Source organism: Coturnix japonica, chromosome 7, assembly GCF_001577835.2.
Source record: "Coturnix japonica isolate 7356 chromosome 7, Coturnix japonica 2.1, whole genome shotgun sequence".
Taxonomy (NCBI): domain Eukaryota; kingdom Metazoa; phylum Chordata; class Aves; order Galliformes; family Phasianidae; genus Coturnix; species Coturnix japonica.
In genome coordinates, this window is record NC_029522.1 from 22782868 (window position 1) to 22805546 (window position 22679).

At 39.3% G+C, this 22679-nt stretch overlaps 1 protein-coding gene and 1 long non-coding RNA gene across 4 annotated transcripts in view; one reads left to right on the top strand and one right to left on the bottom strand.

The window, feature by feature from the left end:
• GYPC (glycophorin C (Gerbich blood group)) overlaps positions 1 to 22679 on the top strand; it is a 31675-nt gene that overhangs the window by 3287 nt on the left and 5709 nt on the right. The window contains exon 2 of the mRNA XM_015868810.2: positions 20771 to 20821. Coding sequence (XP_015724296.1) covers positions 20771 to 20821 — 51 coding nt within the window. The remainder of the gene's footprint in view (positions 1 to 20770; positions 20822 to 22679) is intronic.
• On the bottom strand, positions 1547 to 10886 carry LOC107316838. Of its 3 annotated transcripts, XR_004307924.1 has the most exons (6): positions 9220 to 10886; positions 9017 to 9130; positions 5485 to 5606; positions 4866 to 4933; positions 3069 to 3135; positions 1547 to 2068 (listed from the first exon to the last, which is right to left on the bottom strand). It is a non-coding gene; the product is annotated as an uncharacterized LOC107316838 (long non-coding RNA). The 3 variants fall into 3 exon arrangements; XR_004307923.1 differs by having other exon boundaries at positions 9017 to 10886; XR_004307925.1 differs by lacking the exon at positions 4866 to 4933 and having other exon boundaries at positions 9017 to 10886.

The following is a 22679-nucleotide window of genomic DNA, read 5'->3' on the forward strand; positions in this document are numbered from 1 at the left end:
TCAAATGGTCTTTTAGTGTTTTATCCACACTATTCCTGCTCTGGAGGCAGATTTGATTTCATCAGCCTCAATCACTTGCCTGTGACAGTAACTAACAAACAAAAAATAGGGGCTACTGATGACAGAAACAAGTGGAAATCCGTGAGTATTTATAAGTGAGGAAACCTGTAGATTGTAGATCGTATTAACCTCCCATTTATAGCACAGAAGGCTCAAAATGTGTGCCATCAACAATTTATGTAAATTGAAAGCCTCTGCCTGTATATTTGTCTTCCACCACTGTGCATACGAATTGGAAAATTTGGCTTTATACTCCAGGGCTTCTCCTCAACAGCCTCAACACCAGAGATGGGGATGTGAAAGTCTGCTCAGAATGCACCTGAAATTTCAGTAATTAACAACAGAAATGCTGGTGAATTGTTAAACTGGGTGAGAGGACAGAATTTCTCTGGACAGTTTACATAATAGGTGTTAAAGATTCAGCTTTGGCTGTTTGTGTTTAAGCCCATTACTAACACAGAATTGTGCCATGTCTGCATCTCACTGCTGATACTGCTGCACCTTTCTTTCGAGGCTCTTGTGGAACATACACTGTACCCATCACTGTTCAAATGACTGAGTCCAATCAGCAAAGCCTTTTGTAAAACAGGCTTTGGGGACTGCATTCTCTAATGAAAGTCTGTTTGTGTGTCTGCTCTGCAGAGTGCCTGTCTCTATTGTTGAGGAGAGATTAGTATTCCTATAGCATAGAGAAATTCAAGCCAACAGAGAGATCTGATTGTGAGAGGTGCCGTGCAGACACCCTTTCCCTAAAAAGCTGGTAGCCTACATAGAGATTTTACAGGTAGTAGAAAAAATGACTGCTTTCCCTGGCTAGTCTTGGCTACGGAAAGTCACTTATAACATGTAGGAGACAGGAACAAGAACAGATTCCAACAGATCCCCTGAGCAACAACTCTTTGCTTCCTACTCTATAATTTTATAATACATGCTTGGGAAAAAGATGCAACATAGAAGTCATTTAGCAACTGGCACAATTATTTTGTGGCAACCTTATCCATGGCAGTGGGGGGTTGGAACCAGATGATCTTCAAGTTCCCTTCCAACCTAAGCTGTTCTATGAATCTATAGTTCTACAAAATACAGTGCTTGCCAGAAGGGGCATCTTCGTTGTTTTGTTGTGATGGGTTTTTCAGTTTGGTTCATTTTGTGGGGGAGGAACTTGGTCTTTTTCTTTTGCTTCACATCTGAGTTGTGATAGGAAATGCATGAAAAATTGGGGTCAACACAACACAGCAGCGACAAAGGTATCTGAACACCTTAGCTGAGCAGGTACTCAGCACACAGATCTTGCTTTAAACTTATTGATGAAAGACTTCAGTTCCTAAGACAAATGAATTTGACAGTTACCCCAGTAATGACTTCCTGAAAAATCCACCGGCTGCAGAGCATTCTGTAAAACTGCTCCGTGGAAGAATAAGTGTGGCATTTGGAGCAATCAGTCTGGGTTTGCCAGCAAGTTATGAGCACAAATAGAAGAAAGGACTGTTTTCTCTGCATAATTTATTTGTAACTCATAACTCAACTGTATCAAGCAACAACCGTGCAGCATGGTAACAGGCATGTAGCTCGTAATTTGTAGCTGAAATCAGATCCATGCTCCTCAGTTTCTCCAAGGGTCAGCATGATCTAATTCACACCAGACTCTTCTCTCTGTAATGTTAGCGAAGAAGTCAAATGCACTGTCTTTGCTCTGCAGATCTCTCATTGCAGACGTACCTTGCACATATAGTTTCACCAATGAGACATCTGGCTAAGTGATTTCCCTCTTAATTAATCTTCTCATCTACAGAGGAGACTGCTTTCTCATATCTGCTTCTCTTCTGACATATGTTTCACTGCAGGATTCTTCCTTATCAAGCAGAAAATTTTACTGAAAATCTCAATGGGTTAAACTTGCTCTGCTGCATTTGTTGTTCTGCTCCTTCCCTTTCCCTCTCTTTTTCCATCCTTGAAAAAAAATTCAGTTATTTCATGAGGGTCTACGTCTTCCTTCTTCAGATAAGCCCTGAAATGGAGTTAAGCTTTTTATCAGTAAGTTGCAGGGGGGCTTTTGAACACACCCTGTGACAGCTTCATGTTATCGTGAGTGATAAATTCCTATTTTCCTGGGGACTGCATGTTTAAAATGTCTACTTTGAGGAGGCAGTCCACATTACAAAGAGCATGTGTGAAAAGCTTATAGCTCAGCACAATCAAACATCAAGCCTTTACATATGTGCAGGTGTTTGGATTTGGAAAGAGACACTGTTTCAGCAACAGCAAACCTGCAAAGTGGATCTGAGTTCTTTGTACACCAACATATATATCATACACACAGCGTACGCATATACAGAGTATACATCTGTGTGCAGACTTAGACTTACTTATGTACAGACACCCCTTTTCAGTATTTATGCATCTTTTCACTAATCAGACTTACGGGTATAGAGAGGTTTATTTCCCTGACTGCATCTCTCCATTCACAGACCAACACCCACAAGCTTATCTTTTCCTTTTATAATGAAAGATACCTCCAAAAGCAGCAGAAAAATGACCAGATTTTTGAAGGCTTGGCAGAGGCATAAACTCAACAATGAGGAAGAAAACAAGATAGAGGTTTAGGCTATATAGAAAAAGTTGAAAAATATTTAAAAAAATCCTCTTTGTATGGTCCAGTAAAGCATCAGTAAAGCAGCCTTATTCAAGATAGACACCAGATTCAGTTGTCTCTCTGCTGACTGTTTATACAGACACAGCCTGTAAGCTCACAAAGGTGCTGACACTGAATCACTCCATAGATTGAATTTAGGCATCACAGCATTTGCTTAAATCTATCTTGGACACCATTGCAAGACTCATATCTCCATAAGCAAAAATCGAGAGGAAAGCAATGATAACTGCAATTAAAAAATAAGGAGGAAGTACATTTTCTATGAGAGTAAAACAGGAGAATCCAGATTAGGAAAGTCCAAATCTGAAAAGTTCTCAGATAACAAAACGTACAAATTTAAACCTCAAGCACTTACAGCTTCTCTTGAGGTGGCGTTCTTCTACCAGCTCCTTTGTGCTGAGAGAATTCAGCAGTTACAATTCCTGGAAAAAATTACAGAAAAAAAAACCCAATTCTTTTAGCATATTCATACTAAAATAGAAATAATTATTAACAGAAACATTAACTTCCTTTGGAAACAGAATATTTATTTAAAAATCAATTAAATTGCATTCTGTATTTCTGTGTCTACCTCAAACTGTTATTGGACAAATGAATTAATACTGGAATAGATAAAACAAGTTGTTACTTCAGATTAATTGATGCCTCTGTGTAGTAAACATTCATTCTCTCTATAAAACAACAACCAAAGAAAGCCTTGTTTGCTTTGAAAAAACATCCTGTTAACCTGAAAACAAGGTGCTTCTCATCTCTTAATTGGATGTTTCAATCACCTAATGAAGGATGGAAAAACAGATGCTGATGGCCAGCTTTAATTAAACCAGATAATTGATAGGTTAAGCAAATAGTTCAGAAATCACTTAACCACAGTTATTAAAGAACTTCATATATAAAAAGCAGAGAGAAAAGCTATTTCTAGTGGTTTCTGGAGAGTTAGTGTGAAAATGTCATCCAGCAAAATATCATTCAGGATATTTGGGCAGCTATTCAAAAATTCTCAACTTCAAAATGATACTATTTTTATATTTCATTTCTATGTTTTGAGATCTATGTGGATCTACATTGCTGAATTTAATTTTGAAGGTTTACTTAATGTAAACTAGACCCAGGAATTTACCAGTTTATTACAAAATCACATTTTCAGTTGAGACTATTATTTCCTGAAACTTTAAAAAAAATGACCTTTTATAAGCAGGATTTGTAGTCTAGCAGATTGTCTTTCTAATTATATGATAGTTCATTCCAGTGCCATGAGCACAGTCCTTCTGCTGAACAGTACAGGGAGCAGAAAATTAGATTCTTGATGCATCTTTATGCAAGGATGATCTCAGCGAGTGGACCAGTCTCTGATTGTTATCTTTCTCTCACAGTTGCCCCTTCATGTTGTCTAGTTCAAATATCCTCTACACCTCCTTCATGCTGGTCTCATGGCTACAGGTGAGGGCTCGTATCTCAGCAAAGGAGAGACACTCAGGTCCCAATTATTAAACATCATTTCCTTGATTCTTTCAAGGATGTTTCACAGGCCCAGCAACAGGAAGGAAAAAAGCACAGGCAAGGAAGACATAAATCTTCCTTTGTCAGACAGTGAGCTGAGGCTGTGTTTCCTTTGGGAGCAGCCCCCTCTTCCACTACCATCCCTTTTCTCCATTGGTTTCTCTTTGCTCTCCCATCTCCACAACTTGCTATGAAACAATATCTCCCCACCTCCAGATCTTTCCTGTCATCACATAGGAATTTTCATGTAGAGCCTGGAACATGTTTTTTACATCCTGGATCCCACAACTGGGAGAGTTTATTATTGTCTGTCTCCCTTCAACATCCATAATAACATCAGTGGACCTCAAATCTGGGAGTCCCTGTTCCAGAAAAACAGTTTTCCCTCACTGAACACACTGAGATATATTTCTACTTTAAGGAAGGCTGTACTATCAGTGACTAACAGCAATTAAGCCCTTGGTGAAAACTGGGATGTACACAGGAATAGTCTGCAGAAAAACCTGCATTGAGCAGAGTAGACCAGGAAACAAAACTGACATTCACAGCCACGTTCCTATACTTCCCCTTTGCTTTACAAACAGAGGAACTCACAATTTTCTTGTTCTTTCTCAAAATCTCGATTTTATTTCACAATGAGGGATGCTTTGCGTACCTGGCCACATTTCCTGTCATTCATACTGCTTCTGCACTAGTCATGGAGAAGAGTGGAGTGAATGTCTTCTGCTAACATCAGCACGGCAACACCAGCATGTCCAGAGAGAATACAAAAAGGTCAGGTCGAAAAAGGATGATCTGTAGGTTGTTCTTTTGCAAGCTTTGATCTCCTAACAGAAAGGGCCCAATTATAATGAAACCTTGTTGATTGTCTTTGATGTTTTCCCTGATCCCAGTGAGAGGTGACTTCTCCTCCATGGCTAGAGCTCAAGCAGTGGATAGCTTTAGGGCTATAGATTACTCCTTAAACTAATCCAATTCCAAATGGTAGCTTCATGTGGTGAGATGGGAAAGGTGAGCTTGCAAAGCCCTCAGAAAGTAGCTGGTTTGCTCATAGCTGGATCTAGCCAAATCTTTCCTCTGTTGCCAGCTCTCTAGCCAATGTCTCCTTCCTAATAATATTAATAGCATCTCTTACCATCTTTTCCCTCATATCCTTCCATTTTTTCTTGATGAAATACAACATTTTTATTTTGCATTGTTTAGTCTGTAAGTAATAATTCATCATCTCTTCTTCTATATACTTTGTAAACAAAAATCAACAAAGAATTGCTTACCATGTCAGTGCCCTCAGCAAGGGGAGCTGAACACATCCATCTTCCATGGGAAGATGGGATTAATCTTCATAGATGGGCCTACCTTCATTACATTGCTCATTCTGGATGGAGATGAAGGCCTCCTGAAACATGAAGATAAAATGCACAAAAAAAAAAAAACAACAAAACAACCTTAGGAATCACAACAACTGGCAAAGTATATCAAGTTGGAAGGATTTTAGGGTTTTCTCCTTGAAAATAATTTTCCCCAAAGTAACTTCATTTATATTTTATGAGATAGTCTCTAGACAGTGGAGATCAAAGCAAACTGGAAATCCAGCAGAGTTCTTAAGTGCATTACAGGTAGCGTGTTTCAAAGCCTTCTGACTAAACATTTAAGCACCATGGAAGAAGAGAAGTAGCAGGTGGTAATACATGTAAACATGATCGTTCTAATCTTTATACTTTTCAACTTGTCAAAGCTAACTTTCCAGCACAATATATGACAAAGTACAAAAATAAGGGATGCTGTATGCACATGCACATGGGAAAGCATAAAATCCAAGGTCACCATATAGCTTAGGATTTTCTTTCAGACACATTTCTGATCTTGTAAATCATTCGCAGAAATAAGGTCTTAGATTTATCAGACTTATGCAGAACCTGGCAAATCTGTGCATGGAGCGAGTGCTGCTTCTGAGACTGGAATACAGCACAGTCAGTCTCTGCAGCCTTACTTTTTGGCAAGTAAGTTTTACCCAGGTGAAAGATACAAAATTAGTGACATAGTGTCACGGGTTACTTAGATTTACCTATGCCCGTGACAGGGGAAGCCACCCCACGCCCCCCCCCTGGGGCCTGGAAAGGAGGGGGAAAAGGGGAGTGGGATAAAACAGCGACAATCTAAGGAGGAAAAACTTATTTTACTAAATATGATATCGAAATACAAGATAACACAATATAATATAATTAAGGCTAACAAAATCGAACGAAACAGAGAGAGAGAGTCTCCGAAAACCGAGAGGCCTACTGTGAACTCTAGGCGACACGGCTGGAACGCTTCCCACTCTCCGAGCAGTTCGAGAGAAGAAGGAGGGCACTCCAGCCTGGGAACGAGATTATATAGAGTCCTGGTCCCGTGACTTATTGTCACTCCTGTTGTTCTCTGGGATATGTAGTCTTCTTCTGTGGACTGCACATTCAACAGAAGTATCCATACTTGACATGATGTTATGATGTGGAATACTGATAGCAAAATTACAAAATTACAAAACCATGACACATAGCTAAGTAGCCAATATTGGTGATAGGTGGATGACTGGAATAGATGATCTTAGTAGTCTTTTCCAACCTTGATGATTCTGTGATCATATAAAAATGCCATCCATGACAGCTAGTGAACATGCTTCAAATGCAGCTCCATCTACTATCGTTACAAATTTCAGTGAAGGCAAAATGATTTGTCAGTGGTAAATCAGAGTTCCTGTGGGAAGCAGAAGTATAGGCATGTTGTAGTGGGGAGCAATAAAGATAGACAGATTCTGTAGTATCCCACCAAAAATATTTCCTGTTGATCTGAGTCCTTTGCACATGAAGAAAAGATGTTTATGGCTCCTGAGTTCATTCTTCCTCTGGGACCCTTTTGACCAAAGAGGAGCAAACCATTCCTCCCACTTTTGGCAGGCAGGAAAACAACCAGGGAGATAAATGTTTTTGCATTTCTCTGAACTTTGCTTTTGCTCCTCAGTAAAAGATTTCCCCTTCTGGAAGCCATTAAAATTTGTGAATCTCAAACAAAGACTTTTCTTCCTCCTCCCACATTCTGTGCAAGATGCTTAATGTCTGCATCCTGGGGACATAACTGTGAGATGGAAGCAGAGCACAAGCCAAGCCCTTCTCCTCTTGCATCCTCCACACTTTGCCTTCATTTGGGACGAATGAATTCTTTCATCTCATCTGCATTTGACTTGTGTCAGAGGGTTCATGGAGCAACAACGGGGCAGCAGAGATGGTGAAACAGTTTTAAAAGTGTCATTTCTAAATAAGTCAGACTCAGCTTTAAGCTCTGAGGGAGAAAGGAGGAGCAGGTACAACAGTTTGACACAATTTTAAGATGAAATGGAACATAAAACAGTGGACTTCACCCCCTTCACAACTTGCACTTCCTTTAAGGAAAAGGTCACATCTTTGCTCCCAGCTGTTCTGAGCCTTCCCCAGGCAGGAAGAATATCCTGTGTCCTGTGTTCTCTAGGGGCCAACAGCAGAGCAGAGGGAGCATGGCTTCCACCTCCCTGCTCCCACTGTTCAGTTCTTAAGTGATGTGATCCTGAAGCACTGGGGAGATCTCCCTCTCTTCCAATCGTGATGCAGCTCACATAAGACTCCAGCAGCTGGTGGAAGTGGCCAGAGGGGAAATACAAGCTAATCCCTTTGGAGGCCTTGGTGCCTATTTTTGTCAGGTATGAAATTGCAGTAACTGGGGGAGGGGAAGTAAATGTCCTGTGATTGAAGATTGCGTCTATCATTTCTTCCTCAGAGAGGGGCAGATTTTCCTCATTGGAGGAGAAACCGGAAAATTGAGTAAGTGTTGTTTTCTACCTAAATGATTTCCTTCAAGATAACAACTAAGAAGAAGCTCTCAGACCCTAAGGCATGTAACCTCCCGCTCGTGCATGCAGCAAGGTCCAGGGCTTGTGAGTGGTGGAAGGAAGTCTGCCATGGAGATATGGATAGGTGCTGATATCCAGCTTAGTAAATGCTTGCTGCTGTGTGGCATATTAAGGTAGCAGCTTGTTATCTGTGGGCAAAAGCTTTCCTTATCCCTGAAAAGATACATACATCTTCTCCCTCAGACTGGACATAATGCTGGATAGAGGGGAAATGTAGCAAAAAATGCAAAATACGGCACCACAACTGTGGCTGAAGGTCATATAAGCTCTCCAGACTCCCAGGGCACACCTCTCTGTCCTTCCTGTTCTGTATCCTTGTTCGGATATTATTTCTTATCTGTCTTCTAGATGATAGGACTTGGTAACAATTATTCACATCCCCTCATGGCCATTGCACAATGAAGCCACACTGTGGTCTTACCAGATCTGCCTGTGTTTCTCCCCAGGTGGCTGTCTTAAACACCAGCATTAAGAAAAGAAGAACTTCTTTCCCAAGGACACAATCACCTCTGCTAAAGTATCCAGGAAAAGTGGTTGCCAAGATCAGTTTAATCCTGATGGCACTGAGCATTCTCACCTAATCAAACCTTAAACACTTTTACAGCTCTGCCCATGAAGGTGCTGTAAAAAGCGCAGAGCTGATGGGCCACCATCCCTGTTAGACATGGAAAGGAAAAGCACAGGACAGCCATCTAGGAGGTCTGAAACACAGGAAATTCTTGAGCCTGAATTAGTATTTAAGTGTTTATAGGGGTGTCCTGGGTTACAAATGCCTTTGCACTTACCAGAGTTTCTGGTATGAAATACTTCAACCTCCTGCTCAAAGCTTGGCAGAACTGAGCCTCACCTCCCCCCCTTCCCTCTCCTTGAATGAGCTCTTTTACCTTGTAATTGAAGGAATTCAATCCTGGGGGCTCAGCACCGCTGAAGGCACGGCTTGTATCAGAGAGCAAGGCATCACCCCACCCTGCCCAAATACCAGCCACTAGGAAGGTAGCCTGCTGGAGGCAAAAACAGTCACTCAGGTCCTGCAGAGGAGAGAATCAAAACTGACAGGCATTGTGAAACATGGGACTGTTTTATTTACCTCTTTAAGAATTCTGTTCCATCTACACAGAGGAAACCAAAAAAATACAAAAGGGATGTGGACTCTTCTCTTTGACTTGTAAAGGATACACACTTCTGACCGAGCCTTGCTCTGAAGTACAGCACAGCTCCCCCCGACATAAACTGCAGCAAACACATATCTCAGGGCGGAACTTGGCTCTTAAACAGAGTTTAATGGCAGTCTGTTCTGGCTGAACTCTACTGATGACTTCATATTTTCCAGGGCTGCGCTAGAGCTGTTGGCTCCTTCCTTTTGTTGTTGTTGTTTTCTCTCTCTCTCTTTATAATAATAGGTGTTTCAGTGGGATAAATTGACCTTCTGATACTACTCCAAAAAACACTTCTTTGGAGATGATAATAAGTAGTTTGGGGATGTTATAAAAGGACATTGATAAATTTTCAAGCACTTTCATGATTGCTGAGAAGGCAAAGATTTTCAGCCTATAGCATCAACTGGTGAATAAATCCAGGAACTGGTAAAACAGAGAGGATGAGCAGATGCTGCATCTGGTGATCTTAATGCTGGAACACTGGTTCTTTCATGTTTCTAATATTCATAACATGGATGTTTTATAAGATTTCACCACTGGCCCAATTTTGCAGTTGAAACTTGTGGGAGATCCGTCACTGAATTCAAAGGGATCAGAAGCAGCGTTGCAGAGCATGCTTTTACAAATCGTACCCTGCATGTGTGTGACTCAGTATTTCACTTTGTGCATTGGAACGATGCCCTGCTTTGCTACAAGTGTAAATGGGACAGGAAGGACTGCTGCTGGTGTTAGCTGCTGATTCAGCTATGACAGAGCAACATCCCTCCAGGCAAGCAGGCAGGGGGGAGCAGAGCCACAGAGTCCCTATTTATACAGCTGAGAGAGGGCCCTTACTTCTATATGTTCATACACAGAAAATACCATGCCCTCAACTTTTGCCAAGCCACTGTATTTCAATGGAGTCACTTGTCTGTGAAAAACTAGAGTTTTCTGTTGAGAGCAATCTAATGAAGAATTACTCAGCTTCATCCAGCTCTTTTCCCCCTTGTGCTTCTCTTTTAGGGGAACCTGTTCATTTTGAGTACAGATTAATAATGTACTTCACTTGCTTGAAAGCACATTCCTGCCTTCCTCTCTGTCTACACAAAAGCCCTTCTTCTTTACAGACAGTCAGACCACACACTGACTTTGAATCCGTTTGCCAATAAGTATATACCCCCTGCCTCTTTCTTTTTGGTGGGCCAGTTTTCTGCTGAATCAGCACAAATGGAAAAGAGTTAGCAGCAAGAAGGACTTTTCAGCTGCAATATAGCAACCATCTCAAATCACAGCAATTCACCCTCAGCTTTCCTGAATGTACATTCCATATATTTAAGAAAGGATTAGTCCAAGGGCTTTGCAGTAAGCCAAAAATATGGTGATTAGAGAAGTGCCTTAGCAAGCATTTGTTGCTATTGAAAAGTACTAGACCATATTTCTTTGCTTAATGACACACATTAATCCTCCGTTGAAATTGCCAGGGCTGTCCAAGCTGAATTTGGCTTTAAAGATTTAAAATATAGTCCAAACTATAAAACTGTAACATTTTGACCAAAAGAGGAGCTGAAAAAAAATTCAGCACTGTCCCTTTGGCTCTTCCTTCGTTATTTAAACCATTAGAGATGTTGCCTATATTCTTTGAATCTGTTGCAAAAAAAAATGCTTTGAGGGAAAAAAAAAAATGGTGATACAGAGAAGAAATAAAAAAAAAAAAAAAAAAAAAAAAGGCAATTTTAATTGATGACCATTATATGAACATCATCCAAGTACTTCCACCCACTGCCACTTCTGTTTTCAGTCCAGTTTCCTAATGAAATGAGTCTTACGAGTTCCTGCTGTCTATCTGTCTGCTTAATCATCTGTTCACCCATCTGTCACTTCTCATCAAGAACTTTTGTATCCACTAACCAGTTTCAACCAGATTCGAAAGAGAAGCAGAAGCCTCAGAGATGATTATGGTCCTCCAAGTTGTATGAAAGTCAGCATTTGTCTACAGAGAGCCAATCAAGTGATAAGTAACACAAAAATGACTCCTTAGTAGAAGATGAACCTAAATAGGATTATCTTCTATTTTGGGGTGTACTAATATCCAATTTAAGCAGGATAAATTTGCTTCAGAAAATATGTATGCAAGATAGTCAGCCTAATGCAGACATATAATACTCTTCAAGCATCTATTGGAGAGACATCTAGCACTGAAGAGCAGCACATGTCAAAAGCTTCATGAAAAAGGTCTGATTACCTTTAAGAAAGGCCAACCCCTTAGTGCAGGTTTTGGAAAGGGATGGCTGAGCAATGCTAACAGTAATTGTTGAGATTTATTTTCCCTAATTATAGACTCCAGAAACCTAGGCCACTTACCTAAGCTAGTCTTCTTTGTTAGCTTCCTAGTTAATGGGAAGAGAAATTCCCACTCTTTCCCCCAGGGTTCATCACACTTCTCCAAGAGCTCAACTGATTTTCCTGCAAGAAGGGGTGTCCTCTGTGTAGCACCTGTGAAGACAGCACAGATCACATAGACTCCTTTCCAGGGGTCAAATATCTCACCAAGCTGTTTATTATCTCTCCACCTACATGCTACTGACAGTTCACTGTTTATTAAGAGAGAGGAACAATATTAATGAGTTTCAAATGAATCTCACAACAGTGTAAGTCCCTCAATGAAAAATATTCTGTATATGGCTTCAGTTCAGGCTTTTTCTGCTCAGCTGTTAACGTCTTCAATATGCTATTTGTCAAATAATGCTAGACAACTGTCCAAAAACAATAGCCAAGCAAGATTTTTTTCTATCTTTTTTTTTTTTCTCTCCCAACAATTATTGCACAATCTGTCCAGAACTGCTCAAATAACTGATAGATACTAAAGAAGTTTTGCTAAAATTGCTCAACTCAATTCAGACAGCTTGGACTGAAATATAAATGCTTTTCAGATAATGAAACAGGCCTTTTCTTTTTAAATGCAGCAGATATGCAAAAGAAATCTACATATTCATTGCAGAATCCTTGGAAAATGGAAGTGTTTTTGCCTTGAGCTATTATTTGCCTTGCAAGTTTCTTAGGTGTTTCAATATGTCTTATTTTCTTTGTTTAACGTGTTCAATATTTAAAGCATTTGAAAACTTGTTTCCACTGCAGATATCTCCATTAATAATACTACCCTCATCAGTGTTCCAAGAAAGATCTCTGTGTCCCTAAAGAGCATATGCTAAATATCCTGACATTTCTACTTGCAGTGCTTTGCAAACAGCGCCTTAGGCTAGGACTGGTGTAGGAACTGGATGTAGCTGAATTCAATTCATACCAAATAAGCAAGGGGATGCAGTGCAGACAGCTCTTGTTTCCAAGAATTATCACCTGTAGAAACACTTTGCAACAAACTATTGGTGGTGAGAATGAGACATAAAGGAAAAAAGCTGCCCATGTTGGGAAAATTACTATACTTTTCTAAGGAAGGTAGCTAGACACTAGATTCTTTAAATTGTCAGGATAATATCTTTGTACATAACCACAGGCTTTCACCAGGTTCCAGTTGATTTCTAGGTCATATGACCTGTTATTTAAGCACAAGGTCAAGCCTTTTCATCTCAAAACTAGAAACAGACATTTAGCAGCCTTAATAAACTAATGGCCACATTTCTTTCAAGTCTATGTTTCTTAGAACAAGCTTTCTGCTAGCAGCAGAGACAGAGAAACACTCTTACTTTTGGATGTATGTCTCTATCCCGTAAATCCCACCACTGTATACAGTGACTCACTTCCACAGCATCTCAGATTGGGAATGGAAAGTACATTGCCGCAGCTCCTGTTTACCTACATGCATGACCACTGGAAGGCATGTGGTGGCTGGTCAGTCAGTTGCTGCTAAACAGAACTTAGAATTGCTGAGTCCTTGCTGCCTTTCCTTCACTGCTAGTCTAACCTGGTCTTCTTTTTCTCTCCAGCCTATAGCTTTCATGGAAATTGAGGTAAAGTGTTTGACTTTGCCCACCCTTCCTTAAAAAACTGAATAATTGAGCCAAGATTTCCAAAGGTTGTAAGGACAGACAGACAGGAACAAAGCAAAAATGGCTACATCCCTAGAGAAAGTCAAGGCAAAAATGATGCCAAATGTATTTGAAGGAAATATTACCAAAAAAAACCAAACAAAAAACAGTTCTGCTTGTCTTAGTTGAGGGGATGCATGTTAATGTTTGTCTTCAATCATACCACACCCAGAAAAAGTGTGTGTTTCAGATGTAATCTAAATCTTAAGGAGTTGTTAAGGTTATAAAATCAAGCTCAGCAATGTGAAGAAATATGGAGATTACTTTATACTCTGCCGACACCATCAAATGTCTGAAGAATCAAAATTGAGGCTGATAGGCCTGTTAGGTACACATTAAAGAACATACTGGTAAATAATTACACACAGTTTAGCTGTCAAACACTCTTAATACATCATGTAACCATCTACACAAGTGAAGGAATTATCAACACATCTTCTCCTAAAAGACCTCTTAGCCTCTGGCTTTCCACTGAAAGGCTCAAATTTTTTGTGCTTATCTTTCTAACATGTAAAGTTTAGGTCAGTACAATGTGCTTTTTCACGGACTGTTTCTCAACTGTTACAAGTAAAGTATCTGTTACTGGTTGTACAAGGGATTTTCACTATATCCATCCTCAGCTACTTTGATTACCTGTGAACATTTGCAACATTTGTGATGGTTAATCAATCAAGCCAGTGATTCCTTTCTAGTCAGTGCATTACTTGGATCCCAGTGAGTGAGCAAATGGCTGTTTTGTTTCCATTTTGATCCAGCAAGGATGACTAGAGCTTGAAGTTGTTGACTTTGGAGGAACGTCAGGCATAAATTATTTGCCAAATTCTCTGGCTATTTAGTTTTTATTTCAAAAAACAAAATGCTCTGTCCTAATGAGGAATGGGGAGATGGAAGGACACATACTGGAAGAATGTCTGATCATGGGCCATAGCTTCTGGATTGATTCTTACCCCATCTCACACTCCTTCTTTAATGAAGCAATAACAGATTAATTTATCTTCCCCAGCAAGATGTGCATTTCGAGTGTGAGCCAACTTCCTTGTTGAGGAAAAAACTGCCCTCTTCTAAAGGAGAAAAAGCCATTGAAATGCTCATACTGGATGTACTGTGCTTAACTGACATATGAATATGTAGTTGATATTCAGCCACTTTAAGAGAAGGAGCTAAATTACTTCTGCATAAGTCTCTAGTAGGTGCAAGCAAAACTATGTCTATGTACACATATATGTGGCTCAAACTTAAAGGGGTTTTTATTAGCTCTTTCTGGAGATAAACAGATATGCTTGAACTGGCTTTAAAAAAATCTGTGCTGTTTAGATAATGCAGCCCTTTAAACAAATTCCTTAATTTTAAGCCAAAATTTTTATTTCAAAATGTAGACTATCTATTCAGTTTTAAGAAAATCCTTAATTTCCCATATTTTATTATCACTTTTGCCTTTTTCCTTCTTATCATTAAGGGTATCATAACACTACTTTTCTGACAAAATCTCCATCTCTGATTTTCCCCAAACACAAAGTGAAATTCAGTTTAACAAAAGAAGAAGAAACCATGTCAATGATGCCACTGCCAAAATCAAATCTGAACTGCTAAAATTATGTGGCAACACTAATCTAATTAAACTAATTTAATAATGCCCTTTATTCCTCACTGAATTATACAGGTTGGAAACTTTTGAACAAGCCTTGATTTTAATTGAATAAGACTGGACTTTTCCTTCTCAGAATTAATGACAAAGTACTTAGTTAGCTAGGATAGCAAAGGGACTGGGCACAGTGCATTTTTATATTGTAGATATTTTTATCTGCATTATTTAACTCAAATGTGGCACACAGACCACTTACTTACCCAAAAGATCATGCGGCTGTTGTACCTCACCATTATTATCATTATAATAATTTAATATATAAATGGCAGCCAAATCATTCTGTCTCTCGTCCAGATTGACAGATGAGAATCTGTTCCTTAATTCTGAAAGAACAGCCTTGATGTGTTTCATTATCTAATGGGAGATGGTGATGGCCTTTTCAGCAGAATGTGTTAAATTGATGGGTTCAGACTGATGACCCTTTGGGATCAGAGATGCCAGCTCTGGCTGGGCACTACGCACTTACTGCAAATATTAAAATAGGTAATTACTTTTTTTTTTTTTTTTTTGATCTAGGAAAAACTCAGTGTGATACATCTGATATCATAACATAGACAAGGGAGCCACTTAAGCAATTAAGTTTTCAGAAGTTTGTTGTTTTACACATGCAGCCATAGAAAACTAGTTCTAACTAAAGTTTGTAAATTAAATCAGCAAGCTAAGGTTAATAGATTAATGATTTTCTCATGAATGCAATGTGTTGGCAAAACACAAATGTAAGCCAAAGGGCAAGGAGGACATACAATGCTTTCATAAACAAGGGAGACATGAAGACTCCATTAGATTTTCAGTATTAAATGTGTGGTAAGTAAAATCTTGCATCAGTAATGGCAACAGACATACTAAGACCTGCCTTTGCAGTCAGAAGTGGTCACCACAGAAGAGCACACAAAGAACAAAAAGAGTCCTTGAGGGAATAGAAGTTAAAATATTTTTTAGTATATGTAATACTAAAAGAGAAAAAACTGGAAAAATGATTAAGGATTGAACAGCTGCATTAGCTTCCCAGTGGTATCGATAGATTCAGAAGCTTAAAATACATTACTTAATCCAGTCAAGCAGCATACCATCATCTTCAGCAGAAGCAGTGACGAAGGGTTTGAAACCCCACTCAAACTCCCTAGAATAAAATGTGGTCACCCTTTTAAATTAAGACCTTTTTAAGTAAGGCAAGATTTGTATGATATCTTGTATTATGTCATTTGACACACACAAAAAAACCAAAAATCCCCGAAGTATAGTAGACTCTTTGTAGGTATTGCTGAGTAAATTAGTTTCGAGTTACAGTTAAAATTCTTTCAAATCTATGTACGAAAGATCAATCAATAATAATCAATGAAGAGGAAAATCTTTCAACTCCATTTATATGTGGGCTGAATCGTGAACTGGATCTCATTCACTTTGAACATATCTCCTGTTTATCAAAAATCCACAGATAGCTTGTATGAATATTTAAGACAAAACCATGGAAAATTAAGTAGCTGAATTCTCAAGGTACATTTCAGCCTACAGACTGCTTACTCATTGCTTGCTCCATAGTCAGTATCTGGAGTGGCTCTGTGAAGAATATCCCATGGACACTAAACTCAAGCTGGGTTCTTCCTCATCTGTAAGGTGAGCAGCAGTGTTTTTCATACTGAGGTAATGTGAGCCTATTAAAGAGGAAGAGTGTGTTTCCTACTCTGCATGCCTAAGAAAGTCCCAAGAAGAGAAGGGCTGCACGAACATGCTCAGCTCATCGTTCCAGTAGATTGAATGAATTTCAAGTGTTTCTTATGCTACAAACATGAAAATCAAGAAAGAAAGAGGGTTGACCAAGGAAGCAGAGACCAACTTAAGTGTAACTTAGCAGCCAAGACTTCTGAGATTGTAACCACAAGCAGGCAGCAACGGAGCATCATGATAAGGGTTGGCACAGGTATCTATGAATCAGAAGTATAAGCTTGTGGGCAGGAAAATCCTGAAAGGCAGGAGCAGCAGCAGTGCCACTTCAATAGTTTCAAGTGGCTTTGTAAATTATATTGCAAAAGCAGCTTATCACATGTAGATATCTGTATACTTATTCAGCTTGACTCATCCACTACAAAACAGCAATGTAACTGAACCACAGCTGTAAGGGATTCATTACAATGTAAGTTGTAAGGCTGTAAGCTCAGGCTTTTCTTTATATATTCAATACTGCAGAGCAGTAAACACTCATCCAACTTTGAAGCTTTATCATAGGAAGTAACAGACACCGAGAAGTCTGAGTTAAGGCATATGTTATCCCATCAGGTTGTCCTTGTGGATTACACAGCAGAATCAGAATAATAGAATATCCTGTGTTGGAAAGGGCCCACAAGGATCATCAAGTCCAACTGATGTAAAGAAACTGTCACAACTGCCAGAAGCATATAACAAAATAAGGCGAGTGCTGAACTTCAAACTTTTCACTTCTTCAAACCAGTGCTCCTCAATAAAAATCAAATGAGAGCAGTAAAGAAAAGAAGTAAAAGAAAAACCACAATTAATAGAAGTTTTATTTCAAAATCATGCCTAGAGGAGAAGGTTTTACAAATTCACTGAAATTCACTGGAAAAATCATCACTGGTTACATTAAAATGAAAGCTAGTTGTACTGGCTTTTTTACCTTTGAAGTCCTAAGCCGAAGATCTACTTGCAGTATTTCAGACTCAGACAATTTCCTGGGGCTTTCAGAGCCTGCTGCCTTCTCGGCATGATTTGATTGATGAGAATGAGACAGGTAGCAATTGTTGTTCTACTGCAAAATCTTATCTGTAAGCTTAGGGACAGAACTGGAATTTGATGAATTTCAGGTCATGGCACAAAAGCATTTTTCCCCTTCGCTCTGGCTTTTAGAAACTTGCCTTTCTAACAACAGGCAATTTGGTTTCTCTGTTCTATTCTTGATTTAGGCAACCAATTCTGATGGCCAGGGTTTTTATGAAAAACAAGTTTTCCCTTGCTCGTTTGAATTCTGTGTGTCATGGTAACCAATGGCACTAAATAACAACACTGTCTAAACACATTTGAGACCAGATTGCAGCTATGGACAAGGGCCAGTATAACAGTGAGAGGAAGTTTTGCAAGGACAGTTTAGCAGTAGATAACAAAACATGTCCTTGAAACAAAGGAAAATAACCAAAACAGGTGCAATTGCAGTTATTGAAGTACCGACCTTTGAGTGCTCTGAGGGCTAAGAGCAGAATAAAGAAGGAATAAGGTGAACTAGATGGTTTCACCTCAACTCTGGGAAAATGACCTTATTTTCTTCAGTCATTTTTTGTAAAAGGTGATACCATTAGAACCTTTAATGGCACTGATACCTTCCCCCCACCTAGAAATATTATTATATTGCCACAGATTCATAGAATTGCTTAAGACCTTTAAGATCGTGTCCAACCTCAATTAACCATACCACCCTAACAACCCACCACTAAATCGTCTCTGCTGTGTATTACATTCCTATTTCTCATAGAATCATTAAGGTTGGAAAGACCAATAAGATCATGTCACCCAGTGCAGCATCTACTCTTTTCTTGAACACCTCCAGGGATGGTGCCTCCACCACCTTCCTGGGCAGCCTGATCCTGGTTTTGGACAAAGCGAAATCTTAAAGGCTGTGAGACAGGTACTAAGGATACCTGTCATCCCTCCCTCATCCTTGCTTCATAACTGATTTCGGGAGTGGACCTTGGAAAAGTGTGATCATTGATGACTGCAGTGTCCTGGTACACCAGAGGTTGAAGCAAAACCAGGTCAAGGACAACTGAGATGACAGCAAACCCATCCTGTGGTAAAAAGTGGATGCACCAAAGAAAAGTAGGACTCACACATACTTGAGAGCTATGCTGAATGAAGCTTCATCATACTGCTAGAGATTTGCTGAGTGGCAGAACATCGTCTGATTAACTGCTAACTACACAATAGGTCAAGCTGGGACCAGCATCCAGCTGAAAACTTAGAAAGTACAGTATTGAAATGAAAACTTTTCTGCAAAGTGATAATACTGTAATTCATTATCAAGAAGCACTTCTGTGCAAAGTACCAGAGATAAGGCACCTGCTTGTTATCTAAACCTGAGAGACACAAGGGAAGCACAGAAAAGAGCTGACAGTTACTCACATACCTTGTTATAATTAAAGGGATAATGATTTTATCCAGAATTAATGTTTGGAAGCAAGCTGTGTGGCTAGGAAAGTACTTCAGAATTCACACCTTTAAGTATTTGATTGTTGTAGAGGAGCTTGCTTCTTTGGCACGTAGTATATATTTGTTGTACTAAGAACTACTGCAGTTTGACCTTGAAGTAATTAATCCCTTCTGAGGCACACAGATTTTGAATGGATGTAGACTTTTAAATTACACAAGGCGTGCCCAGTCCTTCCATCAGCATACAGCCAGAAGAAAACTGGGGAAGGACTTCTGTGGGAGAGAAAAGGTGGTCTTCTCCTTTCCAGAAAAAGCACTGTGATGAATTTACTGAATCTCATCAGTTTGATATGAAACTGGGCACAAGTAAGAAGAAAGCTCCTGAGAGATTTTTCCTTGCAGGGTCTGTCACAGATCTAGCAAAAGAGCCAGTCAGCCATGGTGCCCTTACTGAATTTATTAGATGATTTGGTATTAGCATTTTTATGTTTTCAAGAGAACTTTCCTACCTGTTGTATGCACTAATGAGGAAAAACTGAAAAAACAAACCAGCTCACCTAAAGCTACTTGCATTGGTAGGAAACCAACAGCACTTAGAATCTCATAAACAGTACAATACACAAAGAGTGTCCTGCCATAAAACCAGCATGGACAAACCCCATGAGTTTTTTACCTCTCCAGACACACATGTAATACAGGAGTAAATGGGCTGATACCAGTGATGGAAGATAAGGACAACAAGATTGTATGTTGATCAGCTACAGAGGTGCTGGTTAGAAAATACTTATCTATATGAATTTACTTTCAGTGAAGGTTTGTATCAGATAAGGAGAGACAAAATGTCACTGCTTTTTAGAATTTACTTTTCCACTCCTCTCTAAAACACTTTGCTGATTCATTAGCTGTTCAGATTGTTTCTAATAAGCGTTAGATTAAAATCTTTCATCACCTTAAAGCTTCTCCATCAAATCTCCTACTCCTTAAAACAATGTGGTCAAATACTTCTCTCTAGGTTTTAATTTGCAAAAATACATTGTTTTGTTCTGTTTTTTAAGAATTTATAATCCAGTAATTTGATTTATCAGAACCAAACTCAGACTTACTCCAAACGAGGACTGTGGTTAAAGCCATACACATAACATGATGTATTGTAAGATTAAAAGTAAATGCTAAAATTAAAAGCAGAATATTGCAGGCAAATAAGCAGTAATTGAAATCAGGAGAGCTAATTTGATTTACAAGATCTAGACCACAGTCTAGACCACTATGGGTCATAAAGAGAAATGTAAATAGGTGCTAACATTTTTTCCCCTGAAAAAAACAGCCTTTCTGAGAGTAATCACAGTATCTGAATGCCCTTAATTTAATCATTCACTGGAGGATGTTACAGGTAAGTGCTCATAATACACAGTAGGTGTTTCCCTGAGGACCACAATAGTTTGCATAGTGCGCTATTTATTTCTTATCCAGTGTTATGGTGACAGAAAACAGACAATTCTAATGAGGTGTTTTATAAACGCATTTTGCTAACAAGGGATCTTGTTTAAGTTCTGAGTTTCAGAGGTTAAAATAACACAGCACTGCTAGAACAGTCACTGCTGCTGTGTGTGATCCAAGTCCTTTTTCTTTAATTAACTTTTGTATCTTATCGTCTATTTATAGATGGAGACGTTGAGAATTCCTCAGCTGGAGCAGATGTGGCTGTTATTGGAGGTAGGAAGCAGGCTGTACTTAGCAGAACCATTAGAATTAAAACAGCAGGTTGGTTGCTTTCCTGCATTTTGCAAAACTCCTACATTGCTGACAAGACAACAGGAGTGGCACAATTAGAGTTAATTAGGCCAGTGGGAAATCTACTCCCAGAGGGGCTATTGGCAAAGATAACGAGATAAGATAATGAGCACAAACCACTGAGCTGTACCACCTCCATCTATTCCAAAATATCCAAGTGCCCAGTAGCAAAGTCAACCTCTGATATTTCTCATCATTCCCTGGTCCAAGACTTTCACACAGTACAAAACTGGAGTGCTGTCTTTGATTTGAGCAGGCTAACTCACGCCAGCTGACCCTTTCTTCTTACAGAATATTCCACAGAGCCTATCCTGGTGTTCCATTACTAAACCCTCATGCATTTAAACTAAATACAGTTGTCAGAAGAAACGAGCAAAGCTATGTTCACAGAGAGAATCCTGTCTTTTTACTTTTATTGTGTTTGTTCATTTCCATGCTAACGCGCTAATTTAAGTTATTCACAAGGGGGTATACCAATCATTAGTGCAAATTGGTGAGGCTCTGCTATATTTCCCTCAGGTCCCATCTCACGTAACTTTAATTTCAGCTTTCTATGAACAAGTAGCAGGTAAATTGATTTGTACTTAGTCCCTCAGGCTTATTAATATTGTGCTATATCTAAAGCCTATTAAAACCTCTTGTGTCAAGGGATACCAGCCCAAAAAACTGATGAAACCCCCACCACAACTGAGACATCACTATAAACCTAAAGTTCCCAGTATGAGCAATTTAATTTCTGCCAGCAATAACTTTTCTTTCCAGAATCAGGCACCATAAAATCTTTGGGATAATGCTGCAGGCATGTTTTGTAAGATAGAGTTATTATTCCTATTCACCTTGCTAATGTTCTGCCCAAACCCCCATCTTCACGTCAGTACAGTACCCAAACTTAGTTTACTGATGCTCTTAAATCTAGAGCTTTGGAGACAACCTCTTGGCTCATATCTTGAATACAGGGAACAAAAGAGAGACACTCTCTACACAGCCATCACTGTCACTGTGGAATAGTACTTATTTCCAGAGAACGATTCATCTGATCAAACACGGGCTTCTATTTCTCTAAGAACAGGAATCATTACCCTCCATTCCACTGACTGCAGAAGCAGCCCAATGGGACTGACTCAAACGGAGCCTTCTGTACCATAGATGACTACAATTATTCAGATGAGTTCCTACCCACTGCTTCCTCACAGCAGCTTCACAATCCACATATGGGATTTTCCTAGGAATACTCTATTCTGGTGCTTTTCATTGTGTGTTTCCTTAATGCATGGTTTACTCCTTTAATCCCCTGGTCCTGGAGCCACATTAATATAGAATCAGCTCAGTATCATGCACTTGTACAGAATCGCAGCTAAAGAGCTTAGAACACCTAAGTTATACACAACAAGTGCAAGAAAAAAAACAAATCAAAGTTGAATAAATCAGCTTCATAATATCTTGTTTACTTTTAGGATTCTTAAATGATTAATTTGATCTGAGAGAAGGGTGTTCAATTTGTAATTTTTTAGCATGAACTTGTCAGTGGCTCTGGACTTTCACCTTTCACTGTAGAAAAGGGAAAAAAATGGAAAAGATACTGCAAAGTAAGGACACAAGGCAAACCCAGGACATAAGGTGTTCACTCCACAGCCATTCCTGGAGCTTGGAATTAATTTCCTTTGCAAGGAGTGCTTTCATTCATAGTTCAGCCCCGCATGAGTTTGGGTTACCCATGGATAATAATTAGTCTTAGCCTAAGAGATGGAGAAGTTCTACTTATAATCCCTCCTAGGTGTCA